This window comes from Peromyscus eremicus, chromosome 23, assembly GCF_949786415.1.
Source record: "Peromyscus eremicus chromosome 23, PerEre_H2_v1, whole genome shotgun sequence".
NCBI classification, from domain to species: Eukaryota; Metazoa; Chordata; class Mammalia; order Rodentia; family Cricetidae; genus Peromyscus; species Peromyscus eremicus.
The window spans coordinates 24722524-24749941 of record NC_081438.1 but is presented as its reverse complement, the minus strand read 5'-3'; the positions used below and the strand labels follow the sequence as shown (position 1 = coordinate 24749941).

General features: G+C 47.9%; 1 protein-coding gene across 3 annotated transcripts in view; it reads left to right on the top strand.

Moving 5' to 3' along the window:
* Positions 1 to 27418, top strand: part of Fkbp6 (FKBP prolyl isomerase family member 6 (inactive)) — a 58658-nt gene that overhangs the window by 13341 nt on the left and 17899 nt on the right. For 2 of the 3 annotated variants that reach the window (XM_059248901.1, XM_059248902.1), the window contains exons 8-9: positions 1342 to 1433; positions 25141 to 25257. In XM_059248901.1, the coding sequence (XP_059104884.1) occupies positions 1342 to 1432 (91 nt within the window). In that variant the 3' untranslated portion in view covers position 1433; positions 25141 to 25257. Of the gene's footprint in view, positions 1 to 1341; positions 1434 to 25140; positions 25258 to 27418 lie in introns of those variants that run through there. The other variant, XM_059248903.1, reaches the window with a different exon arrangement.

The window sequence follows — 27418 nt, the reverse complement described above, 5'->3', positions numbered from 1 at the left end:
TACATGGTGTGCACGTGTACACACTAAGTAAATAAATGTACAAAAAGCCCGTCTTCCACAATAAAGAGTCTTGAAATCGGCACTGAAGAAGCAAAGGCAGGTGAACCTCTGAGTTTAAGGTTACCCTGTCTACAGAGTGGGTTCCAGGACAGCCAGAGCTACATAGACCTTGCCTTGAAAAAGGAAAAGTAATTTTTAAAAAGCTGTACTTAGTGCTCTACCTAGTCTCAAAATCACCCGAGAGCCATTGTTCCTCATGGGTCTTTCTAGGGTCACAAATGAGCTGGTTCTGTGTGACTTGTTCAAGTGCGAAGGACATTAACCTTTTAGAAATGTACATTTTGGGAAGTCAGCAAAATGGTTCAATGGGTAAATGTTCTTGCTGCTAAGCCTGATGACCCAACAGTTCCTTCTTAGGACCCATATGATGGAAGGAGAAAACTGATTCCTCAAGTTGTTCTCTGACCTCCACAAAGACACTTGAGCCCACTCCCAACACATACATGAATAAATGTAATTAGAAAAATGAAAAATGAAAGCTTTATTACAAAATGGGACTTTTTCTGATTAGAGAAGCTGCATTTGCTGTAGAGAATCTGAAAACCATCTTTCTATGAGTTCTAGAAAGCCAACATTTTGTTTTGTTTTGATTTTGGGTTTTGGTTTTTCAAGACAGGGTTTATATGTGTAACCCTGGCTGTCCTGGAACTTGCTCTGTAGACCAGGCTGGCCTCGAAATCAGAGAGAGACCTACCTGCTTCTGCCTCCCATGTGCTGGGATTAAAGGCGTGCCCCACCATGCCTGGCAGACAGCCACCATTTTTAATATGTATTTTTTTGTTCTGCTTTGGTAAGGTTCTCTCCTTAACATTAAGCATTCAGTCACCATTGCTGAGGTCTCTAAGCTGTGTGCATCATTTCCATTTGGATGCTGCTGGTCTTTTCGGGTTTCCTAGGAGCATCTTTTCTAGTATGGAAAAGGGTCCTCTCGGGTTAGATCCCGAATTTTGGAAGCCATTTCCATTCCATAAGGAATCTGACCATTCCTTAGTAAGAAAACCTCAAAGTGAGTCAGAAGTCACTTAGTACAAGGAATCATTTGACAAGACTTGGCCTGAACCCACGGACAGTGGCTTCTGCCTTCCTAGCTGCTGTCTTTCCAAATGAGGCCTTGTGTCCAGGGCCGTCCTCAGTGGGCTTAGCCTTGCCTGTCCCTGCAGCTAGACTCTGTTGTCTCCATTGGCTGCTGCCCAATGCTGACTTCAGTGTCTGTTACCAGAGAATTCCAGCCACCAGATGTCACCTCCTGCAAACCTACAAAGCTTGCCTTTCTCTCCACAGCCACTACAGGGACTACGTGGACAGAGAGAGAGAGATGTGTCACCGGATGTTTGCTCCCTGTGGGAGCGGCTCCTCAGTGGGAGGAAACTAAGGTACAGGGCTGCGCATGTGTGAGAGGATTCAGGGTTCTGTCCCTTGGGGAAGATGTCCTCTTCAGCAAGTCTTGGTGACCAGTGGCTGTCTCCACTGAGGACAGCATAGGACAAAATACACTGTTGCAGACTTCCCACAGAGTGGGTCACTGAAGGAGGAGGAGGACTTGGAGGTTACATTCATATTTGGGAGGTCCTGAGCTTTCCCTTTTGAAAGACTTTTTTTCATGATTTGTGAAATTAAACTCTCTTCAAAGTTCCTTAGAACTGAAGCAATGAATGAAGTCATTAGTGTGACAGTTTAGCTGGGCTTGAAAGAGAAGAACTGAATTTCTCTTTTTGTTACTGTGTTTTGGAGATAATTTCATGTAGTCCAGGCTGGCCTGAATCTCACTATGTAGCTGAGAATGACCTTGAACTTCTGATCCTCCTGCCCCTACTGAGTGCTAAAATTATAGGCTTATGCCACCACAGTCTGATTAGTGTAGTACTGGGGATGGAACCCTGGGCCTTATATGTGTTAGCACTCTACCAACCAAGCCACATTCCCAGCCTGTTATGGATGTGTTTATGTGTGTTTTAATTATATGTTTGTGCATGTGTATCTATTGGTGCATTCACATCAATGCAGATGCCAGAAGAGGATATCACATCCTCTAGAGTTGGATTTATAGGCAGTTGTGAGCCATCTGGTATAGGGCAAGGAACTGAACTCTGGTCCTCTGCAAGAGCAATATATGTCTTACACACTGAGCCAACTCTCCAGCCCTTTGTTTTTCGAGATAGGGTTTCCTTGTGTAACTCAGGTTTGCCTAGAACTCACAATTATCCTGTCTCAGCCTCAAGAGTAGTAGGATTAAGCTGGGCAGTGGTCAACAAAGTGTGGTGGCATACATCTTTAGTCCCAGCACTTGGGAGGCAGAAGCAGGCTGATCTCTGTGAGTTCCAGGCCAGCCTGGTCTAGAGTGAGTTCCAGGCCAGCCAGAGTCACATAGTGAAACCCTGTCTTGAAAAACAAAAGCAAAAAAACAAATCAAAGAAAAGGAGGGAGGAGTATTACAGGGCTGCAGTATTATGCCTGGCTGCAGGCTGTGTGTGTGTGGTGCTGGGAGGGTTGAACTCATGGCCTCACATATGCTAGGCAAGTGTAGGTAGGCAAGGTGCTCTATCCTTGAAAAGCTCAGGCTTTTCTTCATCTGGGTTTTCCTAGAACTTGAAAGCCTCTGACCTCAGTTTACCTCTAACACAGTACTAAAAAAGACAAAAATCCCAATGTTGAGGAATCGGGCTGTACTGTGCTTTTTCAGTTCTGCTAACTACCAGGATTGAAGATGCCAAGACCTGAAAAAGCAGAACATGGCATTGCTGTCAGTCAATGGCAGCTTGTGATTGAGCAAGCTCGGGCAGAGTGTCCCCACAAGTACACAAGATAACCTTCCAGTCTGGTCTGCTGTTACTTAAGACAATTAATGGGAACAGAATTGCCTGCCTTAAACACCTGTTCAGCCAGGTCCAGCTCCCACTCTCCTGAGAGAAGTTAAACAAGGAAGGAGGAGGAAGCAGCTGCTGAGCGGGCTCCTGCGGGAAAGCTCGCCTTTGTTGCCCCTTCTGTCTACAAAAGTGGCTTGACAGGAGGGGCCATGAAAGGCCCATTCATCCGTGTGCTCATTCAGTCTCCAGCACTGCTGTCTGCTTGGCAGATGCCACCAGTCAGTTCCTTTGCATGCATGACTCTTGACCCCATCCTCTAGGTCTTCGGGGGACTTCTGAACCACACTGAGACCAGGGACCTCTCCTCTTTGTCTCTTTTCTATGTCTCACATTCAGTAGAGACATAAGACATCTGTTTTCCAGACCTGTGGGTGTATGGATCTGTGTGGCTGCGTGTGTATGTACAGCTGCTCGCTCTCTCCCCTCTCTCTGTCCGTGTGTCTGTCTGTGTCTTTTGCATGCACGTCCCCATGACAGTCAAAGGACAGCCTTAGACACCTACCATTTGAAACAATCTTTTCATTGGCCTGAAGCTTTGTCCAATAGGAGAGGCTAGCAGGCCAGCAAGCTTCTAGAGGTCTGCTTGTCTCCTCCACTCACCTTGCCATCACTGGATTGTAGTATGCACACCATGCCTGGATTTTTATGTGGGTTCTGGACATTAAACTCCGGTCTTACATGGCACTTACTTCCTGGACTGTTTCCCTGCTGCTTCCCTAGACTCTGTAGGACTTTGATCTGACATGCTCTGCAGACTGAGGAGCCAGTCCTTCCAGGGCACAGCTGGGAACCAGGTCTTGGGAATCCCAGCTAAGCCGCAGGATATCCTTCCGTTTTCTGTGGCTGCTTTGTTCCCTGCATAGCTCCAGCTCTTGGATGTTCATCCTTTAGCCATTAGTGATGGTGTTCGAGTCTCAAATGACAGTTGGTGTATTCCCATTCCTCTTAGCATTGCAGCGTACTTAGTTCTTGTCATCTTCCTCTGGCCCTGTTCTTCCATATGTGTGGCCTGGCCAGTCACTCATTTATTATTTTCCATGTGTGAGAAAGTGCAGGGTCATGTGTAGAGATCAGAGGACAACTTGTGGGGCTTGGAACTCTCCTTCCACCAGGGGTTCTGGAGATTGAACTCAGGTCATCAGGCTTTCACTGAAGGGGCTTTTCAATGAACTGTAGTGCCTGCCCACTGGCCAATAATTTTGCTTGTTTTTGTTTTAGTTTCTTTCGTATTGACAGCATGACCAAAGCAACTTATAGAAGAGTTTATCTCCGGGGCTTCTAGTTGCAGAGGGTTAGAGTTCAAAGCCATCATGTTGGGGAGCCTGGCAGCAGGAAGGCAGATATGGTGCTGCAGTAACTGAGAGCTCATATCTTTTCTTGTTTTTTTTCTTTTTTTTAAACAGGGTTTCTCTGTAGTCCTGGCTGTCCTGAACTCATTCTGTAGCCCAGGCTGGCCTCAAACTCACAGAGATCCTCCTGCCTCTGCCTTCTGAGTGCTGGGATTAAAGGTGTGCACTACCACCACCCAGCTTTAGAGCTCACATCTTAATCCACAAGCAGGAGGCACAGAAAGACAGACAGACAGACAGAGAATGGTGAGGACCTGTTGAAACCTTAAAGCCCACCCCCAGGGAGACACTTGTTCCAACAAGGCCACATCTCCTAATCCTTCCCAAACAGTTCCACCAATTAGGGACCAAGCATTCAAATATATGAGCCTTTTGGGGGACCATTCTCATGCTAACCACTACACTTTTGTTTCTTGAGATAAGGCCTCCCTGGCAGACCTAGAACTCACTATGTAGACCAAGTTGGCCTCAAACTTGCAAAGATCTACCTGGCTGTGCCTCCAAAGTGCTGGTTAGGTTGTCAGCTTGATGTGCTTGTTTTGATGAGGGCTGTTCTCTCTCTTAAAGGTTGATTTATTTTTTTGTGTATACATGTGCTCTGGGTGGGAAGGGAGTGTGAGCACATTGCATAGACAAGGCCAGAAAGTAACACTGGCTGCCTGTCTAAGTTAGGGTTTTATTGCTGTGAAGAGACACCATGACCACAGCAACTCTTATAAGGAAAACATTTCAGTGAGGTTCAGGCCATCATGATCATGAAGGGGAGCATGGCACCATGCGTGTAGACATGGTGCTGGAGGAGAGTGCTACATCTTGGGGACAACAGGAAGTCGACTGACTCACCGGGCAGTATCCTGAACATAAGAAACCTCAAGGCCTGCCCCCACAGTGACACACTTCCTCTAACAAGGCCATACTCACTCCAACAAAGTCACACTTCTAATAGAGCCACTCCCTATGAGATTATGGGGGCCAAAGGCATTCAAACTACCGCAGTGCCCTATTACTCTCCACTTAATCCTTTGAGACAGGGCCTCTCCTTAGCCTCTCCTTGAACCTGGCACTCTTATTTTCTTGGCTAGGTAGAAGCCAGTCAATCCCTGCGATTGTCTTGTCTCTGCCCTGCTTGGGGCTGGGTTACAGGCATGCATGGGATACTTGGCTTCTTGTTTGAGTGCTGGAGTCCAAACTTGGGTCCTTGTGATTGTGAGAAATGTGCTCTTAACTGTGGAGCCATCTCTAGCCTAGGAGCCCAAGCCTTCCACTGTAGAAGACATGATCACTTTAAGACTGGAGACCAGTCTTTTCTCATTTGTGCATTTCCTAGCCCTGGTGATGATTGAAGGTACAGCATCCACCTACTTTGAAACACACTATAGCTCCTACATTAGCTGGCAGGACTTTATGATTACCAGTGACACAAAGCAATGGAGGACCCAGCTGTTACAGTGATCCAGCTCCTGGGACAGGGGATGAACTTGACAGGAACAGACACTTTGATAGCCCTGACATGTCCTCTTTTTCTGAGGACCTCCGCAGCACCTGTCAGGAACATGTCCCTCTGAACAGAACCATACTTCGGGATAATCTCAGCAACCAGGACTGCCCATGAGAGGAAACCAGCTTTAACCCTGAATACTCCCTTCTGGGTATTTACCCACATAGGTAAATATTATGTTCACACACATACTTCTCTCGTGATGTGTGTGTGATGTGGGCAGGTCATAACTCAGAATGGCAGTTCTCCTCTTCATCTTGAGACAGGTTGTCTTGTATTGATTAGGTGTACACCAGGATAGTGGGCTTCCAGCTTCTTGAGACTGACCTGTCTCCTCCTTGTAGGAGCACTGAGCACTGGGACTGCAGGTGCGTATGCTGTTTGTCTGGCTTTTATGTGGACTATGGAATTGACACTCATCCATGCACAGTGAGTTCTGTTCACCACTAAGCCATGTCCCTCACCCTCCATTGCCAATTTGTAGTTTATCAGTTTGGGACTGTGGCTTTCTTGCCACATCATAAGCTTTGGTACTATGTCTTCCTCCCTTACCAGCTGCATACCCTCTGTCAGACTGTCTTCTGGCATGCTGATCACCCAGAAAGACTGTGTCCTGTGCTCTGCGCTAGGTGAGACTTCTGCTAACCAAAAAAGTAAACATTTATGTTTGTATCATTTTTTAAAAAAAAAAGGTTTATTTATTATGTATACAGTGTTCTGCCTGCATGTCAGAAGAGGGCACCAGATCTCATTGTAGATGGTTCTGAGCCACCATGTGGTTGCTGGGAATTGAACTCAGGTCCTCTGGAGGAGCAGCCAGTGCTTTTAACTTCTGAGCCATCTCTCCAGCCCCGTTTGTATCATTTTTATAACTTATGTTTTTCCTGCAATTTCTAAATGCCCTTTCCCCTAAACTGTTTGCCTGTATTCTACTGTTTTGTTTGTGTGTGAGCGTGCACTGCTCATGTGGGAGCTAAAGTCAACACCAAGTATCTTCCTCAGTTGCTCTCCACCCCTAACCCCCTTTTTTCTGGTCTCACTATATAGAACCTGGCTGTCCCAAACCTCTCTGTGTAAACTAGACTGACCACTTGTCTCCCAGGCTCTGGATGTACACTACCATGCCCAGCATTATCTACCTTATTTTTGAGACAGGGTCTCTCGTGGAATGTGGAATGTGCCACTTCAGCTATCCTGGCTGACTAGTGAGCCCCAGTGATCCTCCTGTCTCCGATCCCAGCACTTACAGACTCTCTGATCTCAGGTCCTCACTCTTATATAGTAAACACTTCTTCAACTGAGTGATCTCTCCAGTTCCTATTCATCTGTTTTAAAGCTCTGTGGAGCTCAGCTCATAAAGGTGCTTGTGGCCAAGCCTGATGATAACTTGAGTTTGATTCCTAGGACCCACAAGGTACAAGGACAAAGTGGATTCCTCTGACTTACACACTGTGACTATGACATACCCACACCCACTCGTACATCTCCCCCTTCCACACACACAATGTAAAATTTTGAAAAGTTCAGTGGAGTCACATCATCTTTGATCTCCTTTTGTACAAGGACTTCCCTCCTGACAGTCTGTACAGTTGGTTGGTTCTGTAAGCTGAGGCCCAGCTGGCATCATGACCTCTTTTATCTGCTGGGCCAAATCCACTATTTCCTGAATCCCTTTTCTTGTTTTCTTTCTTGTCTAGTACCTTGGGCAACTTTGGACATTGAATGCATCGGATAAGGGATAAACTGTGATTGTGTGTGTGTGTGTGTGTGTGTGTGTGTGTAGGTGCATATATACACACATAGTGTGAAGGCCACAGTTCACCCTCAGGTGCCACCCACCATTTTATTTGAGACAAAATTTCTCAGGCCTGGAGCATCTAACTGCAGCCTTCCTTAGGATTTAATGTACTTTGGCCTGACAATACTTGGCAGAGGAAATGGTCGCAGGCCAGATTTAAGATCTGTTCCATGTGACAGTCAGGTGAAGGGGGACAACTCTTTACACAAAGCCTGATTAAACTTGACTTCCATAGGCATGTACTCGTTTGTGTCACACTCCCCAAACCTGGCACTGCTGTATGCATGTAAACCAGATCTCTGTTGTTCTATCCTCAGGTACTTCTGTAAGGAAGAAACAGTCTGTGTGTATTTTCTTCCCTTGCTTGGGATACTTAGGCCTGTGTGTTTTGACTTTTCTGTGTTATGGGTGTTCCTCAAATGTCTAGTTTCTTAGATAACATTTAACAATTCAGAATGCACCAGAGGAAGCCTGTGGAGTAGCTCAGTGGCATGGTGCCTGCCTAGCAAACATGAGGCCCTGGGTTCAATCCCAAGCATCACCATAAAACAAATACAGTAAAGAGACTGTACCAGTAGAAAAGTTGACTAGCAGCTCTGTGGATGGGGCCAGGCATTTGGACTGAGTGGTCTTAAGGCTGAGCTGGTGAGAACCAGCCAGAATGCTTTGGGATCCCAAAACACAAAAGGAAGAGGTTTGCATTGAATACCAATCCCAACACTAATATCCTTAATTTTCCTCAGAAGCATTTTTTTGAAGTAGTATATACAAGTACTTTTTCACTGTTTTTCTACTTTCTGGTGAAGATGAAATCTTGTATACATTTATTGACTATCTTTGTTTTTTATGCAAAGTTTCCACGGATCCTTTGTCCCTTCTTATATTGTTTATTTGTTGCTGTTTTAAAAACACCCTTTGTGGGGTCTGGAGAGGAGGCTCATTGGTTAAGAGTGCTTGCTGCTCTTTTCCAATTCTCAGCACCCATGTTGGGTGGCTCATAACCACATATGCCTACATACATAGGGAATATAGCAACCTCTTCTGGCCTCTTTGAGTACTACACTCAGGGACGCACATGCCCATACACATAATCAAAATAAAACTAAGCCAGGTGGTGGGGGCACAGCTTTAATCTCAGCACTCGGGAGGCAGAGGCAGGCGAACCTCTGTGAGTTCGAGAGCAGCCTGGTCTACAGAGCAAGTTTCAGGACAGCTAGGGCTGTTACACAGAGAAACTGTCTTGGAAAAAAAAACTCTTGAACTGCATTGTGTGTGTATCCATGTTTATGTATGTGCACATGTGTGTATGTGCTTGGGAAAGTTAGAGGTCACCATCAAGTGCCAATTACTCATCCTCTTTATTCTTGAGACAGAATCTCTCAGCATGGAGCTTGTGGATTCAGCTAGCCTGGCTGGACAGCAAGGCTCAGGAATCCTCCTGTCTCTGCTTCCTTGTGGCTTTGAGTGCTGGGATCAAATTCATATCCTCAAGCTTGCACGGCATGTGCTTTATTGACTGAGCCCTCTCTTGGGCCTGGACAGACATTTTATTTTTCGTGTTTATTTATGTGCGCATGTGTTTGTGGATATGTGACTGTCATGGCATGTGTGTGGAGGTCAGCTCTCTTGGCCCATGTGGGTCCTGGGGATAGAACTCAGGTCATAAGGCTTGGTGGAAAGTGCCTTTACCCACTAAGCCATATTGCCCTTTTTATTTTTTTCCCATTTTATGTGGATGTTTTGCCTTAATGTATGTCTGTGCCATGTGCATGCAGCATCCTCAGAGGTCAGAGGAGGGGATGAGATCCTCTGGGATTGCAGTTACAGACAGTTGCTTTATGCAAATTGCCTATCAGTGCCCTTTGCCCTCCTAGGGTTGTTTTGTTTGTTGATGCCTGAACTAGTTTCTGTGTGAAATATTGCAACTAAATAGTAATTAGGAAAGGTCAGATCATTTCTGCTACTTGAAGTATGGTTCCAAGGACTGGGGCTGTGCTGACGGTTGGCCTATGGGAGAGAGCAGAGGTCTGTGGTTGGAGCAGGAGTAAGGATAGAGGTCTCCACCTCAGCTCTCTGCATCCAGGCATCATTCCATGTCTGCAGTGCTCCATGGTGTCTGTGGACCCACGTAACTCACCCAGGATTGGTATGGGAAAGAGATGAGCAGTTCTGTCTCATAGGCTGGGGAAGGACACAGCTCCCACAACCGACCCTTTCCCTGTGCTGTGGGGTCTTGGTGTGGGTGTGTGAGCACTGTGGCTGCTTTTGGTGGGTTTAATGTAAGTTGGAGTGTGGCCATGGTGTCCCCTCTTAAATGTGAAGGAATTTCTTTTCTCTGCTTTTCATTCCCAAAGCCTTTGGACCATAGAATTAACAGGATTAATCCAGGGGCTGACAAGATGGCTTAGTGGGTAAAGGCAAGTGCTGTCAAGCCTAATGACCTGTGTCATTCACCAGGTGCCACGTGGTGGAAGGAGAGAACTGACCCCATGGGTTGTCCTCTGACATGTACAGTAACACGCAGGCCTACACACACTCAATAGATAAACAAAAACAGTTTTTGAAGGATTGAGCTATGTAACCAGCTGGCCCTGATAAGAGAGTATCTTGTGTGTAGATACACGAGATAGAGGTCAGAGGTCATTACCAAGTGTCGGTTTCTACCACGTCCCTCCTCCTTTTTGAACAAGATCTTCCTGGACTTGGAGCTTGTTGATTCAGTTAGGCTGGCTGGTAAGCAAGCCTCAGAGATCTTTCTGGTTTCACATTCCCATCATTGGGATCATAGTACACTTGGACCTCTGTGAATGGATTTGCATTTTGCTGTTCTGTTTTGTTTTTATCAAGACAGGGCCTCATTGTAGCCCTGGCTAGTCTTGAACTCACAGAGATCCTCCTGAGTACTGGGATTAAAACTGTGCACCACCATACCCTGCCCTGTGCCTGCCTTTTCCACGAGGACTGAGTATTTTGCCTGAGCTATCTCCACAGCTCCAGGGAAAAGAGTGTCTTAATGGGGTTTTTTCTCTTTTCTTTTCTTTTCTTTTTTTTTTTTTTTTTTTTTTTTTTTGGTTTGGTTTGGTTTTTCGAGACAGGGTTTCTCTGTGTAGCTTTGCGCCTTTCCTAGATCTCGCTCTGTAGACCAGGCTGGCCTCGAACTCACAGAGATCCACTTGCCTCTGCCTCCCAAGTGCTGGGATTAAGGGCATGTGCCACCACCGCCCGGCACTTAATGGGATTTTTTATAAAAGCATGTTTCCTGGGAGGTCACAGGAGGTCCATGTGTGGAGAAGGCATTAGAAGCCAAGATCCAGGAATTCGGTCCTGGTTCAAGAGTCAGCTGAGGAAGCACAAGAACATTGGGCCCATAGAGGCTGCCCCCCACCCACCCCAGTCTTGGGATCACGGTGTTTCAGAACAGTCTCCCAGTGCCCAGGCTCCAGGCCTGTAACCAAGAAAGCCCTGAGGTGATGGTTATTGTTTGTTGCTTATAGTGTGTGACTGAATCTATCTGGGGAATCTATTTGATCTCTCTTTCCAGAGAGATAAAGAGGAAGCCCTCAAACACAGCATGCAGTCTGTGAAGATGCTCTGTGCATCCACTTAGATGTTGGCATCCCAGACAGGTAGATACCTTGTTTAAATGTGCTTTTAAAACTTAATATGAGATTCGTCCTTCTGACTTCCTCTCTCCACATTGTGTTTTCCGATGACTGTGGAGTCTCATTTTCCCCAGGGTGTCAAGCCAACCTGTCGTCCTCCTGTTGCTGGGTGAGGGCTGTTCAGCTTAAGCTGTTAGACACAGCTCTTGATCTTCTGGACCGCTGTGAGATGCCTTTCTGCCCGCTCAGGAGGTGCCACTGAAGTCACCCTTTGTTGTTGGACTATAAATACCTCTGCTCAGGTAGCTCCTGTTTCATGATAACCCCTTCCTGGGAAGGCATTTTCCCTGTAGGGTGTCTTTGGCCTCTCACCTCTTGCACATCCTCTCTTGGCAGTGGTCCTGGGCTCACAGCCTGCTTCCCGCTGAGATGTGCTTTAGTGGATTCCATGCTCTTTGTGGGTGAGGGATCAATGAGGCTATTATTATCTTGGGAGCTAGTCAGACTCCCTTTCTGATCTACAGAGTGAGCAAGCGCAGAGATGCCCTCTGTTCATCCCAGGGTCAAGAGATGAAAAGCAGATTGTCAATTGTAGTGCTCTGGCTGTGAGGTTAGCCAAGTTATTTCAGCCCTTCTAGGCTTCAGTGGAATTGTCTTTTGTGTGTCCTTAGGTGGTGCTTCATTGAGGCCATTGTATGTTTGCTTACCCTGCTTACCTAACTCAGGCTGGCCTCAAACTTGCTGTGTAGCCAAGGATGACCTTGAACTCCTGATCCTCCTGCTTCTATCTCCCAAATTTTCAGATTACAGGCACGCCTGGTGCTGAGGATGGAACCCAGGGCTTTGTGCATGCTAGGCAAGCACTCAGTCAACCGAGCCACACCTCCGGCTTACAGCTTAGCCTGTTTTTAATACCTTGGGTTTGCTAGTAATGGCATGTGCCCTGCCATTGAGCACATGTGGTCTTCAGCACCTGGTTGGATAAAAAAGGCATCTGGGAGAATGAAAGAACGGGCCCAAGCAATGAGAATCACTATCCTTCCATCTGAGTGGATGGTGAGAAGCCCCTTCCCCTTCCCAGAGTTTGCCTCCAGCTCTGCCATGGACTGTGCTCACATGACTTCAGGTTACAGCTGCTGTTGGTTTTACTCAAAGGGGGGTGTGTGTGTGTGTGGCTGTGAGATGGCTTAGCCAGTAAAGGCACTTGCCACCAAGCCTGATGACCTGAGTTTGATCCCTCAAACTCAGGGAGGGACCTCCATGGTGGAAGGAGAGAACCAGCTCTGGTACTGATCTGGTACATGTTCTGTGTCGGATGTGTACATGCACACTCATACAATAAAGAAATATGATTAAATTACTAAAAACTATTTGGCAATATGGGCTGGAGAGATGGCTCAGTGGTTAAAAACACTTGTCCTTGTAGAGGTCCTGGGTTCAATTCCCAGCACCCACACGGTATCTCACATCTCTCTGTAATGCCAATTCAAGGGGATCTAACACCCTTTTCTGGTGTCTGTCTGCACAGTGTGCAGACAAAACACTCATAAGTAAATCCTTTTTAAAAAATGGCAGTACTGGGGATAGAACTCAGGGCCTCCCACATGCTAAGCAAGTGTTTTACCACTGAGCTACATGATATCCCCGAGTTTGACTTCTTTGTGTATGTGGGTGTTGGGTTTTTTTGTTGCTGTCTTGAAAAGGGGTCTGTTGTAGTCCTAGGTTGGTCTTAAACTTATTGTATAGCTGAGGATGACCATGAACTCCAGTGGCACAATCAGTCAAGTGTGTGGTACTTTTCATGGCCTTGAGCTTCTGATCCTCCTCCTCCCCTCCTGAGTGCTAGTATTACAGGAGTACACCACTGTACCCGGTTATGTGGGGCTGGCGTTGGAACCTGGTGCTAGCTAGACCAGTGTTCTACCTACTGAGCCACATCCCAGGCCCTGGTTTTGTTGTTGTTCGTTTGTTTATCCTTTGAGACAGGGTTCTCTGTGTAGTCCTGCCTGTCCTGGAACTAACCCTGGACCAGGCTGGCCTTGAACTCAGAGATCCTCCTGCGTCTGCCTCCTGGGTGCATCACCATGCCCAGCTCCAACCCCTGATTTTGACCTTTGTTGCTTTCCTTAACCCCAGAGCTGTCGCAGATCAGGAGGAAGCAGAGGTGAAGTGGAGTGAGCCTAAGGGTTTCAGACTGATAGGTAAAGGAAGTGAAGAGCTAGGAGCAGAGGGGAGCTCTCTCTCTGGCAGCAAGCAGCTGTGCATGAAGAGTGGAGGGGAGGGGCCGCCCTGCTATGGTGACAGTGCTCAGTAGTTGCCATCAGCCTTGCATCCTGAACAGAAGGTGGCCAGAAGAGAGGTTAACCATGCTGGTGTCCTAACCTAGCGCTGCATCTCATGGGAGAAGTTCCATATCAGCTTCCAGCCACAGCCTCCACACCCCACCAGGACTCTGCACTCGGGGTCTTCCTCTAGCTTCAGACACAAACAGGCATAGCCTCTTGATAGCTCTGTCTCAGCTGTCAGTTTCTCTGTCTCCCTCCCTTTTGATCCTCTCTGCTCCTGTCCACATGCTTTCTCTTTCTCTGACACTTCTCCCTCTGCAGTATGAGGGGTTGCAGTAAAGAAACTGTAGACATAGAGTAGTAAAGAAACTTCTCCCACTGTTAGGGGGAATGTTTTTATTGTATATAAGAGAAAGAAAACATCCAGAGGCATCTGGAGGAGTCTAGAGCAGAGAGAAAGAGAAGTAGACTGGACATGGCCAGGACTATCTGTGAGAAAAGAGGGACTGTCACGGGCAGAGGGAGAAACCTTGCTGTTATAAAAAGAACAAATGGGTATCTGGGGAGACTAGCTTGGACTTTGAAATGTATGACAAGTACTTGTGAGGAGTAGGGACTGGGGGAGCCTGGAGGCCAGCATGGACTTTAATTTGCAATTACACTTGTGTATGTCAGTAGAGCCATATGTCCGTCCCATCCGCCAGAGGAAAGGGAAAGGACCCCTTTTGGCAGACCCAAAGGAATGCTGGCTTTCTTCCAACCTCCAGAAACCCTCCTAGAGTTCATCTTGAGCTCATTTCTGGATATATAGACTGCCTGAGACCTAACATTCCAGCCTTTTGTTGATAAGGGGCAATATAATGTAATCTGACTGCTTCAAAGCCGGGGAAGGTCATCATGGGCCCAGAAAGGCTGGAATACAAGTTAAAAGTAGGGATGGGGAGTGGAAATTTTGTCAGAAGCATCTGGTTCTCTAAGGGGCCTGAAGAGACAGGAAGCAATCACATTGGACAGACTGGTTCAGCTTTCAGCAAGTGCAGGGCTGTCAAAGCACGGGCTATTTTGGAGCAGTTTACAAGGGCTGTTGTTGTTTCCTGAATGGTGTCTGTCAGCTGAGTAGAAGTCTGCTGGGGCAGATACAGACAAGGGACAAGGTGAAGTTAAGGAGCTTAGGGGAAGGCTTCATCTTAGGTGTGCACTTGGAACTTCCAGGCCTGTCTTGTGGTCCTGGGACTTGGGGAGTGGAGAGGAGTCCCAAAGCCAGGAGAAGGAAGGAGCCCACCCTCAGGGATAGGCATTAGAGGAAGTTTAAGCTGTGGACGGACAGGAGTGCTTGTTTGACCCAGGTCTCACTCAACTAACTCCCTGAGCTTACAGGAATTTAAATTTACAGAAGTGAGGAAAGTGTTAGATCTCTTAGCATGAGCACTGTTTGTGATCTGCACTGAAGCCCTCCTTGTAGGAAACACAGTGGAGTGTCCGTAGACAGCTGGAATAGGCTCACACCTTTGAGCCTTAACAAAAATAAAGCCTAAACAGTTATCTGCAATAAGACAGCAGTGTCTTGGCAGGAAAGATAACCAAGGGGAATAGCTTGGGGACCCATGAACACTTTCCCCTGTCCAGAGCCTGAATATATAGAGATTGGACAGATGGTTTCAGAACAGTGAGAAGCACTGTAAGTCTTGATTTTGAAAACTACCAAAGGAGATTTACAAATTTGAGCCTGTGACTATGGCAGTAGTAGCCAGTGCTTTTCCAGGGTTAGACTAACATCTCACCAGAACTTCATGATTAATATGTTAAACTTGGAGCTTTGAAGTCTTAACATTATGTATCATCATCAGGGCTTTTTTTTTTTTCACACCTTAAGCAAGTTCCATTAAATAAATAGTGAAAATCAACTTTTGTTAGTAACCACAGCATGGGAGCTTGAGTTTGTCTTTGTGAGTTTATCTTTCTCAGCAGTAGTCTGTCAGCAAGGGAAGGAAGGCCACTGCCAGTTTGCCTTTCTCAGCAGGACACCTAGTAGCCTTAAGAAAAGCTAGGCGAGCTTTTTACATATGAAATGGGCTGACCCGGCAGCTGGACCTCCCTCGGGGAGGAGCTGCCTAAGGTCAGCTTTGTTGGTGCTTAGCTGTCTGATAAAGCCAAGCAGTGCCATCTCGGAGATCTGAGAAGGATACATTTGAGTAGGCTCTGTATCAATTACAATGATACTTACCCAATACCTGGACAGCCATCTTAGGGGACCCCCCGGGGGGGGGGGCTACAGAGGTCCTTAGTCTTCCTCTGTCACACCGGGCAGCTTCAGCCTTCGGCTGTCAGACCCCTAAGATCTGAGAAATTTTTCTGTGGAGGAGGAACTTTGGGGAACTGACCTACCTTTCGGAGGCAGAGTGGGGCAGTCAACCTAACAATGTCCACAGTTTGGGCAGGACCCTGCTGGGGGTGAAGCATGGGGCAGTTGTTTGCCCAGGGTCAGCATTGCTGCCCATCTCCTTCAGAGAAAGATGCAGCTGCTGCTACCAGAAGCTGGTATTTTTTTCTGGCTCTTTCATTGAGCATTTTGGGGTTTGTTGTTGTTTTTGGCTTTGTTTTGGTTTTGGTTTGTTTTTTGTTTTGGTGTTTGGTTTTTGGTTTGCTTTGTAGACCAGGCTGGCCTGGAACTCAGAGATCCACCTGCCTCTGCCTCCTGAGTGCTGGGATTAAAGCCCTGCCATCACACCTGGCTTGTTACAAGTTTTAAGCTAACTTTTTGTAGCAGAGCTAAACCACGAGTTAGCCAAGGAGGCCAGGCAATGGTGGCACACACCTTTAATCCCAGAACTCAGGAGGCAGAGGCAGATGGATCTCTGTTGAGTTCAAGGCCAGCCTGGGCTACACAGAATTGATCCAATCTAAAAGAGAAACAGAGGCCAGGCAGTGGTGGCACACACCTTTAATCCCAGCACTTGGGAGGAAGAAACAGGAGGTGATATGGCTGGACTGGATGGATAGAGGAAGTGATAAGGCAGGGTGGAGACAGGAGCTTGGCCCTTTCAGGCTGAGGATTCAGTAGAGGTAAGAAATTTCTCTAGGCTGTGCGGTGGTGGCACACGCCTTTAATCCCAGCACTTGGGAGGCAGAGCCAGGCGGATTTCTGTGAGTTCGAGGCCAGCTTGGTCTACAGATCGAGATCCAGCACAGGCACCAAAACAACACAGAGAAACTTTGTCTCGAAAAACCAAAAAAAAAAAAGTCTCTAGTGGCTGGCTCCTTTACTGATCTTCCAGCATTTACCCCAATATCTGGTTCCAGGTTCTTATTATTAAGACCAATTAGGATTCATGCTACAGGTAAGTGCCTTAGCAGAGAGGTGCCCTGAGTCACAGTAGAGATGCGTACAGCAGACTCAGAGCCTTCCCACGGGATGGGCCCCCAGGAGGGCATGGCAGGCTCCAGGAGCCAGAGAATTGGAGAGGACACTTCGGAGTGAGTGAGGAGAGACGAGTGGTTAGAGGAGGAGGTGGAGAAAGTGCTTGAAGAGGCGGACTCTAGAATTGGAAGCCAAATATGGTAGGGGGCAGAAGCCAGCAGAAACAAACGATCGTATTTTAGAGTTGCATCAGCAACTTGATTGAGTAAGGAAAGACCGGGCCCTTTGGAAAGCGCCACCGTGCTCTTCCCATGTTTCAGCACCAGACATATGTGGGGGCACCATAAAGAAACTGTTGACATGGCTGCTCCATTGTTGTGGGTAAGAGAGAGAGAGAATATCCAAAGGTATCTGGAGGACTGTTTTACTTGTCATCGTCTACTGGGAACTCCCAGCCCAATATAGTAGTAGCTCAGAACCAGGCACCTGGCACCTTAAGCTTCATCCTGGCTCTCCTGCATGAGAACATAGCACTCTTCTCTAGAATATTCTCTTCTAATGTATCATGACCCTTCCTGGTGATGAAGGAGGGATGGGGAAGAGACAGGCTGGGACCAGGAATCTGCATTCACATACCCAAGGAAAGGAGGGTCAGCACAGAAAATGTGTAGAGAGGAGGGATGGATAGCCAGACACAGAATCTCACAGTTGGTGTTGGGGTGGGGCCAGTTGAGGGATGTAATAGAGGAGGATCCCAGATCCCTGGCTTTGGTAGCTGGTCTCTCACAGCTCAGTACAGCCATGTTTAGTTTGTAGCCTTGGAATTTGAAATCCTGCAGGACATGAAGGTAGAGGTGACCGGCAGAGTATTGGAGGGGAGTCAGAGAAGAAGCCTGATATAGAGAGAATGGGGACCAGAGTGCATGCAGGTACAGAACTGGGGAGAGAGGGGGAGGAGCTGTCTCCCAAACCAGGAAACTTGGGCCCCATAACCTGAGGCCAAACACCAGAACACACACAGTAGAAACAGAGAGCTAACTCCTGAAAGTTGTCCTCTGACCTCCAGCTGTGCACTGTGACACGCGCACCCACCCACCTAATACACATAGTATACACCTACACAAAATAAGTCAATGGAGAAGTGAGAGTTTTAAAAGAAAACCTGGAAAACGGGCTGGGCTTGCATGGACTCTTTCAGAGTGGGCCCCAGAACACCCGAAGGCTTCAGAAACAAGTGTAGATGCACTCCCACTTCCACAGTGGGCATCAGCCTCCAGTGAACTCTCCCTACAAATGGTGAAGAGTGTCTGCAGACCTTCTACATCATAATCCACCATTGCCAGCAGAGTTCATGATAACTGAATGATTACAAAAAAATTTTTTTTTCCAGAGCTGAGGACCGAACCCAGGGCCTTGCACTTGCTAGGCAAGTGCTCTACCACTGAGCTAAATCCCCAACCCCTACAAAAAAATTTTAAAGTTCAGTGTTATAAGTAACTTTACAGGCCACATGCATAGCTATCCTTAATTAACTGCTGCACCCCCAGGTTGGGGGATTGAATTCAGATTTGCTATAAAGGGCCAAGGTGATAATGCAGCCTGAAGGGAACAAAGGCCAGACTGCCTGGTGTGGAAAGAGAATTCAGGATACTTGAGCTGGCACTGCTGGGACCTTACCCTGGTGACAAAGCACAGTCCAATGCATAGCTTTGGGCCCCTCCCAAAGATGTCAACCCATAAGTCAGAAGGCCTTGGGATTGTTGTTTCTGACCCAGGGTAGGTCACCATGTGGCTGCAGCTGTCCGGGTCCCCAGCATTGGGGATCTTTCTCAAGATAAAACCAAGAGAATATCAAGATGGTAGCTAGCAACACAATTAGATGACGTGACCCTTGTTTTGAACTGTGTGGCAGTTGGGCCTTAAGCTCCAGCTGTTGGAGGAGGTGTGGTGGGACAATGCTATGAGAAGGGACTAGGGAGCTCCTGCTTGTGCAGTTGAACCGTGGTGAGAAGGACTTCCACCATCCCCACACTGATGCCCAATCAAAGGAGGAAGCTGAGGTCCTGGCATCCCACCAAGGGAGGGCAGAAGGCTGACCCAGAGGATCAGCAAGGAGGTTTCAGGGACTTAGACAGCATGTGAGCTGCAGAAGCGACACCAGAGAACCCCAAACCATGCTGGAGAGGCAAGTAGAGGAGACCTGGCAAGGTGGGAGAGTCAGCTTCAGGACCATCTGGCCAGGGACACAGCTGCCCAGAGTAGCCAGAGCACAGTATCAGTGATGGGCTCCATCCCCTTCAATGAGGTGAGGAGGGATGCCTAAGGTGTTAGTTTGCTCAGGTGGAAGGCATTCTAGGAAAGAGCTGGTTAAGCAGCTTGGAAGGTCTGAATCTCCACCATGCATGCATGTGTGCACCAAAAATTGAAGTCCAGTATTTTTCTCAGTGACTCTCACCTTTTTGTTTGTTTGGTTTTTGAGACAGGGTTTCTCTGTGTAGCCTTGGATGTCCTGGAACTCACAGAGATCTGCCTGGCTCTGCCTCCCAAGTGCTGGGACTAAAGGCGTGCGCCACCACCGCCACCCGGCCTACCTTGTTTTTTGAGACAGTGTTTCTCACTGAAGCTGAGCTCACTGACTGCCTAAACTGGCTGACCTGAAACCCCAGGGGTCTGCCTGTCTCTTGACTCAGCACTGAGCTTACGGATGTCTGTCACCATGCCCACGTGTTGTGAGTGCCTGGGAGTCAGACTGAGATGGCGAAAGGTTCATGCCCGCTGCTTTCCCACCTCGCCACCCCCATGCCTGTATCTCCACTAGGGCTCTGGAGCAGGAGCCATAGCTTTCATCTGTGGAGGTTGGTTTTTTGAGACAGTGTCTTGCCATGTAGTTCAGGTTGGCCATAAACCTGAGATCTCCTGCCTTAGTATCACACGTGTTGAGATTACAGCATACACCGTCATCCAGCGTCATTCACATTTTCAAAAGACTGTGACCCTTAACGGTTCCAGAGACCTCTCACTAATGAAGTTCACATCTGTCTGGCTGAGGACTGAGTGGCTGTCACAGAACCACAGGGAAGTGCTGGAGGCTCAGCCACCGTGGGAAATGAACACCACCTCCCAGCCCTGATCCCCAGCTCTTTGTCCTCAGATTCCATGTGCTGTAAACATCCTGGGTCTGCAACCTGCAGCTAGAGGTGACAGGATTACATGGCTTCTCCATCCTGTCTCCGTTACATGTTCACACTCTTCTTTGATTACTGCTCATTGTGTTGGGTGACAACTGTGGACACTGATGCTATCACCCCTGAGTTTCTATTTCATGCTGGCCTGTGTGCCTTTTCCTGAGGCCGTGGGAAACAGCCTGCTTCGTATTCATAGGTTCAGCTAGAGTCTGCCCTTGGACCAGGCTGTGTCACTCCCATTGTCTTGGTGGGTCCCCGGCGTCGCTGTCCTTGGTTTTTTCTCTTACACTCACCTCTGTGCTGTGCACACTGAGTTTTCACAGTGAAACAGGAGCCGTTCTCTTCTGACTCCTTCTCTGTAAATGTAACTCACTGAGCCACTCAAAAGGCCTGGTGTCCACAGGGACCTTGCCACCTCTGTGCTAAGAGCACACTGAATCTAAGGCATCTGACACGGAGCAGTCTCCCTCCTCTCTGAGGGATCACTAAACCTTTCTGCGTGCTTTCTCCCCAAAGGGAGAAGGACCAGCCAGCATGGCCGCACAGTGCACTCGTGGGCTGGCTGACAGCTAGCTGCCTGTGGCTTTCGCTTTTTGGGTTTCTGGAAAAAATAGTCCATGCTTAATATTTTAAACCAACATTCTTAAAAGGGACAGTAAGTCTCCCCAGGTCCTAAGACTGCCCTGCAGAGACAACCAGCACTGATATTCCCTGTGTCTTTGGTCAAAACTCTTTAAATGTTATGTATTTATAGGTGGACTTTTCTTTCTCACCTGCCCACCAGTTCCCAGATAACCAACACGGAAACAATATTAATTATAGATGCTCAGCCAGTAGCTCAGGCTTATTACTAACTAGCTATTACAACTTAACCCATTTCTTTTTTTCTTTCTTTTTCTTTTAAGATTTATTATGTATACAGGGTTCTGCCTGCATGTATGCTTGCATGCCAGAAGAGGGCACCAGATCTCATTACAGATGGTTGTGAGCCACTATGTGGTTGCTGGGAGGGAATTGAACTCACGACTTCTGGAAGAGCAGCCAGTGCTCTTAACCTCTGAGCCATCTCTCCAGTCCCAAATTAACCCATTTCTATTCATCTATGTATTGCCACATGGCTCATGGCTCTATCTATCCTCCAGCATGTCTTATTCCCTCTGTGTCTCCTGGTGACTTCTGACTCTGCTCTTCTTCCCAGTGTCCTTAGTCTGGTTTTCCCATCTAAAAACCTGTCTAGGTATTGGCCAGTTAGCTTCTTTATTACCCAATCACAGTGACATGTATTCACACAGTATAAAGGAATATTCCATATTTATTTTTTCCACAAATAGAATTATACATCACATACTAGAATATTTGTAAAATACATTTTGGGTATTTCTAAGTCAACACATGAAGAACCATCTTACTCTCATGCTATAAGTATTATAATATTCTTTTGTGGGGTTTTAAAGCTGTAATTATTGTAGAAAAAAAGAAAACAAAAAGATGTAATTATTTATATATGTGCATGTTTCTCTGTGGGTGTGTGCACATGAGTAAGCAGGAGGTGGGGGGCCTGGGGCCTCCTCCATCTTCCTCTGTCCATTGAACCCATGGTCCTCCCTGAACCCAGGGCTCTCATTCTGTCAGTCTCCTGTCTCCACCCCTCAGAGCTGGGGTCCTAGGTATGCACAGGTCACCCAGCTTGTTACATGGGTACTGTGTAGGGGTGAGTTGTTTGTTTTCCAGACTCGGTGTTCCCAAGGGTGTGTTGAGCTGCACTGGTTGGGGGTGTGGTGCCTCCCCAGGTTGGATGGTGTTGGAGGGTGAAGGTGGTGGCAGTAGTAGTTGTCTCTGTGGCAGCTCATCCAGGTGCTGGTGGTAATAGATGGGCTGAAGGAGGACTCCTTGTCGTCTTCTGGTACCAGCTCCTATGGCTTTACCAGTCGTGCTGGGATCAAGAGAGGGCCTGTAGGAGAAAGCACAGATAGATGCAGGGCCTCAGCTCTAATTAATAAGTGGAACAGGGCCCAGCCATTGGTTGGGCTCTTGAGGAAGTTTACATAAAATCATTGGTTTGGATTAAGCTTCTTGTGAGTTATGTTTTTTTGCAGGTATTAGGGAAATTAGGAGGAACAATTTATAAAAATTTAAAGTTGGTTTAGCAAGTTACTCCTGAGCAGTCAATTCCATATTTTTCCTTTTTTGTTGATATATTTGATTTTTGAGTAATAAATGAGGGCATTAATTATGGCTTATGCTGAGGGTTATAGGACTGCCATGAGAGACATGAATTCCCCAAAGTTGTCAAAAGCAGATAGAACTTTAGATACATAAGCAGGACCACTGTCGATGTCCATCTGTTTTGGAACTCCCTGTTACAGAGAAAGCAGTGTCTGCAAGCAGCTCAAGCAGCCTCGTGTGTCTGAGCCATAGAAAAGATGGTCGGAAGAGCTGTCAGTGCAGACATGAACAACGGGAAAACCACCAGAGGAATGTGAGGGGGTTAAACCTTCAGGATGGAGATCACAGGGCTTGACTCCTGGGGTGGTGGTCTAGCAGCTGTCAGTCAGGGATGGACAGTGGGTGAGCTTATGTCTGTGCTGATTGGAATTGTTTCATAGAGCTTTGGCTTCTTGATAAAAGAAAGAGTGAGGACGGGCAGTGGTGTCGAATGCCTTTAATCCCAACACTCAAGAGGCAGAGGCAGATGGATGTCTGTGAGTTTGAGGCCAGCCTGGTCTACAGAGCTAGTTCCAGGACAGCTAGGGCTGTTACACAGAGAAACCCTGTCTCGAAAAACAGAAAAGAAAGGAGAAGCATCAGCTACTGAAAAGGAGACATGACTCCCACCATATCTGATGTATTTGCTCCATGTGAAAAAATGGTTAGTGCATTTGGGTATAGAATGTGTACTGTGGAGAAAAGGCCTGTATGGGAAGTAATGGAATTCCACACAGAGCCTTTATAGGAAGGAGAGGAAAGATTTGTCTTTAAAAAAAGTATAAGTTATGTGGTTTTTGATTGTTGGGGTTTTTGTTTGGATGTTTGGTTTGTTTTAGATTTGTACTGGAGCCCATACTCTGGTCATCATGATTTCTCAGCAGGTGTCCTGACCCCTGAGCCGTCTTTCCTGCTGTCCCCCTGGCCATTCGTCCCCTTCGTACACTAGCTGGCTTCTGCAGTGTTCACTCTGCAACTTCGGCCACTGCGTGTTGTCTTGATCAGTTTGGACTCTGTTGCTGTGGTCAAGACCATGACCAAGGCAACTTACAGAGGGAAGGGTTTATTTGATAAGTCCGTCACCATCACAGTGAGCATGGTGACAGGAACAGCTGAGAGCTCACCTCTGGAACTGCAAGCAAGAAGCAGAGACCGAACTGGGAATGGCACGCGGCTTTGAAAGCTCAAGCTCACCCGCAGTAACATACTTTCTCCAGCAACGCCACACCTCCTCGACTCCAAAGAGTGGCACCAACTAGGGACCAGATATTCCAGTCTCTGAGTCTAGTGGGGACATTCTCTTTCAAACCATCACAGTGTTGTTTTGTTTTTGAAATAGGGTCTGATTATTTAGCCTGGACAGCCTAGAACTCACAGAGATCCACCCATCTCTGTCTCCCAAGTACTAGATTTAACCGTGTGTGCCGCCATATCCCACCCACATCTGCCTTATTTTTTTGAGACAAGGTGTGTCACAGAACCTGGAATTGCCAGTTTAGCTAGGCTGGCTGACCAGGGAGCCCAGGGACCTACCCATCTCCACCTCCCCAGCTCGGGGTACAGATGGCTGTGTACACGGCACTGCCGTAGTTGGTTGGTTGGTTTTGTTTTTTGGGGGGTTGTGTTTTGGTCTAAGGATCACACACAGCTCCTTACATTTCTGGGGCAAGCACTTTCCACTGATGGATCTCTCTGCTTTAGCTGCCTCAGCATGTCAGTCAGCTGTGGTATGCCAGCAGCTTTGCAGGACGTACTGGGCATCTGCACGCTGCTCTGAGATGGCATCCACCATTGGCCATGGTGCTGGCTTTGAGGTTTAGACATTCTGTCTCAACAGCAACTTAAATCCATGATTTTACTAGGGGCTTTTATCAAGGGTTACCAAGGGCCTCTAGCACAAAGACCCGTTTCTCCCCTCCTCCTCCCCACTTGACTCGTTACGGTTTATGGAGTTGACCCTGGTGTGGCAGGAGTAAATATGTGGTCCCTCTGAAACTGGCAGCAGCCTTCCTGAGCACAGAGCTCCCTGAGCAACTGCTTGATGGGACACTTGCTAAAGAAAGGCGTTCAGACTCAACTGAGGCCAGCAGTGTGCGGCAGCTCTCGTGTGCACTTCTTCAGACAAGTGTGTCTGTCCACCAGCTCAGTTCTCCACACTGGAGAGGAAGGGAGGGAGGGAGCCCAGGTCCCTGTACAGACGAGTCTCTGCCCCCACCATCGTGCATTGGAATATTAGTGATCACAGGGAGATTATCCTGTCCCTCGAGTGTGGGTGTTGACATCGTGAGGGGCCCACACCATGCCAGGGAGTTGCAGTATCCACTGAAAAACAGCTCCCATGGGTGGCTTAAGGGGCGTTATACCATCTTAAGGTGGTTTAAAGACTTAAGTGCTCCTTCAAAAATAGTTGGGGGCTGGAGCGATGGCCCAGCTGTTAAGAGCACTGGATGCTGTTGCAAAGGACCCGAGTTCAATTCCCAGCACCCACATGGCAGCTCACAATTGCCTGTAACTCCAGTTCCAGGGGATCTGAAATCTGCAGGCACTGTGTGCATGCAAAACACCTGTATACATAAAATAAAAATAAATATTTTAAAAAAGAGAAACCGAACCTCTGGGAGCCTCATCTGGAAAATGAAGTTGGGTCCTTTTTTTGACCTGACATTCTGAGGTTGGGGCCTGTATATTTGTTTTCTTGAGCAGCGTGTTCATTGGTTCTAGTTTCCTGAAGCCATCAAGGAAGCCATTCTTACTGGCTTCCTGTGACCCCACCAGGGAACTAGGTCTGTTCCCTGGACCATAGACTCACCTGGGGCCTGGCTCCCTCTGTACTTGTGTGTGACACCAGAACAGACAAGTCTAGCCTCCCATGGTAGCTGCTTTCTACTGGGACTAGAGGCCCTGACAACGGGCCTCATACTCTGTTCCATTGCTAGGTTTGTCGGCTCTGCAAGCAAGAAAAGGGCCAGTGGACTCCTCCATCATCTCGGCTGGGGATGGACGGAGCCCCAGTTCAGACTGCTCCAGCCACCCCTGGAAGACAGCAGCACCCCTGTCAGCCCTGCCAGACTTTCTCCAAGTTCATACACGACAGCAGAACACTGCTCTGGAAAGTAGGTTCTGAGCGTGTGTGTGTCCGTGTGTGTGTCCGTCCTCGGCTTACCTCCCAGCCCTAACCCCTTTCCAACTGCTGATGTCAGTGGGTTAGTACAGATAGAACTGACTCTGTGTATTCTGTTGGGTTATTTTGAAGAGAATTATGTTACAGTTGTTTTTTGTTGTAAATAAAACACATTCTTGTCCTAGCAGTATGTAGAACAGATTCATTGTGTGAATTGGACTCGTCTCCTGAAGGCCGTGATCAGGCAGAGGGAAGCCCTTTGCAGGGAGCAGCAAGGGTAGGAATTGGGTCTGTTTACTAGAGCCGCAGATCTCCATGCACCTGGACAAGGAGCGCGCGACACCTCCCTGTGGGGAGCTGTGACCAGACCAGTTAATTGGAAACTGGAAGCCAGTTAGTCTTCCCGCTGGACCTCTGGAGTCTTCCTCCAGTGTCGTGCTTCCTCCTTCCTCTCAGATGCCTCCGGCCGTTCCCTTCCCAGCAGCATGTGGATGGCAGTCTTTCCAGGACACACCCACTCTTAAGCTCGGCTTCCGCTTTGCAGCTTGGAAACGAACTTCCATGCCTCTGCTCAGCCAGGTTTCTGTGACCTGCCACCTAGCTGGGTTTCCCTGGACTCTCAGGAAGAGCCTCCCTTCAGCCCTCTCCTAAGCGCCTGCCACTGAAAAACCACTCAAGGGCATCCATGTCCTGAAGACACTCCCAAGGTAAGGACCCATGGAGGCCACATACCTGCCGGAGAGCTAGTGTGCCCCTGAGGCGAACAAAGGCCTTGGCTGTGCCCATCTGCCTGCAGCTCACTCCTCTGGTGAGAAGATGGTACATGCTGAGGAGAGCTGGGCAGAACTTCCCAGCGGTTCATTCCTGGATATTCCTGGTGCTGCCAGAGGCCTTGAGAACCTGGCTGACACTCCCAAACCTGTATCTTCAGATCTGGACCATGTCCTGGCTTCCTCTGCCAGCAGATGTCCCTCAGGCCCTCCAGAGTTGGGAGCCAAGCCCAACCCCCACATCCTTGCTGAGTCCTATGGTAATGACCAATGATCCTCTCTCTGGTTGTCTTTCTCAGAAGAGGCTGAGACAGGCTGGTTTTATAGCTCAGGCTGGCTCCTAGAACTCACTATGTAGCCCAGGTTGTCCTTGAGCTTATGATCCTTCTCCCTCAACTACTGAGGTCCTGGGATTCCAGGCGGCACCACCATGTATGGCTCTCTATTTGGATGTGATTATTGGTCTTTGATAGGTCTCTGGCTGTCCAAATATGCAGAAATGAGCTGGGTGGTGGTGCATGCCTTAATCCCAGCACTCGGGAGGCAGAGGCAGGTGGATCTCTGAGTTGGAGGCCAGCCTGGTCTACGGTCTACAGAGTGAGTTCCAGGGCAGCCAGAGCTACACAGAGAAACCCTGTCACAAAAACAAAAAAAGCAAAAAATATTGAGAAATGAGCTCAAGCTCTGAATTGTAAGATTTCTGGCAAAGCATTCCTCAGGAGCTTGTGAAGCCAGTTCCCATCTGCCAACCTGGAGTCATTTCCCTTACCCCTGGCAGAAGGGACAAATGGCTGCCTGTGGTTGCGTATCAAAGCCCACCCAACCTCCAGGTGCCCTCAGTATCACACAAACCTGTTACACATTTCAAAGTCTACACTAGCATCCTAGTCCTTCTCCCTACCCTAGACTCCTAGAGCTCCGCTTCCCTCCCAGATGCTTATCCTTATAATCTGGCTGTTTCCCACTGCACACACACTCTCTGTCTCTCTCTCCCCCTCCCTCCCTCCCTCCCTCCCTCCCTGTCTCTCTCTCTCTCCCTACTCTCTCCCTCCCTCCCTGTCTCTCTCTCCCTCCCTCCCGCCTCTACTTTATTCTGCATCTCTTGCTATCTCACTGTCTCCACTGTTCTCTTCCACTCTCCTAACCCTGGCCATTCTCAGTCCACTTCTTTCTCTCTACTCTGGACTCTACTAGCTGTCTCTCTCTGGCTGTTCTCTCATATCTACAATAAAAACCGCCTCCTTGACAATACAATGGAACGGTCACGTCACAGTTTTGTTTGTTTTTGTTTTGTTTTGTTTTACTGTACCCCCTTGCATTCTA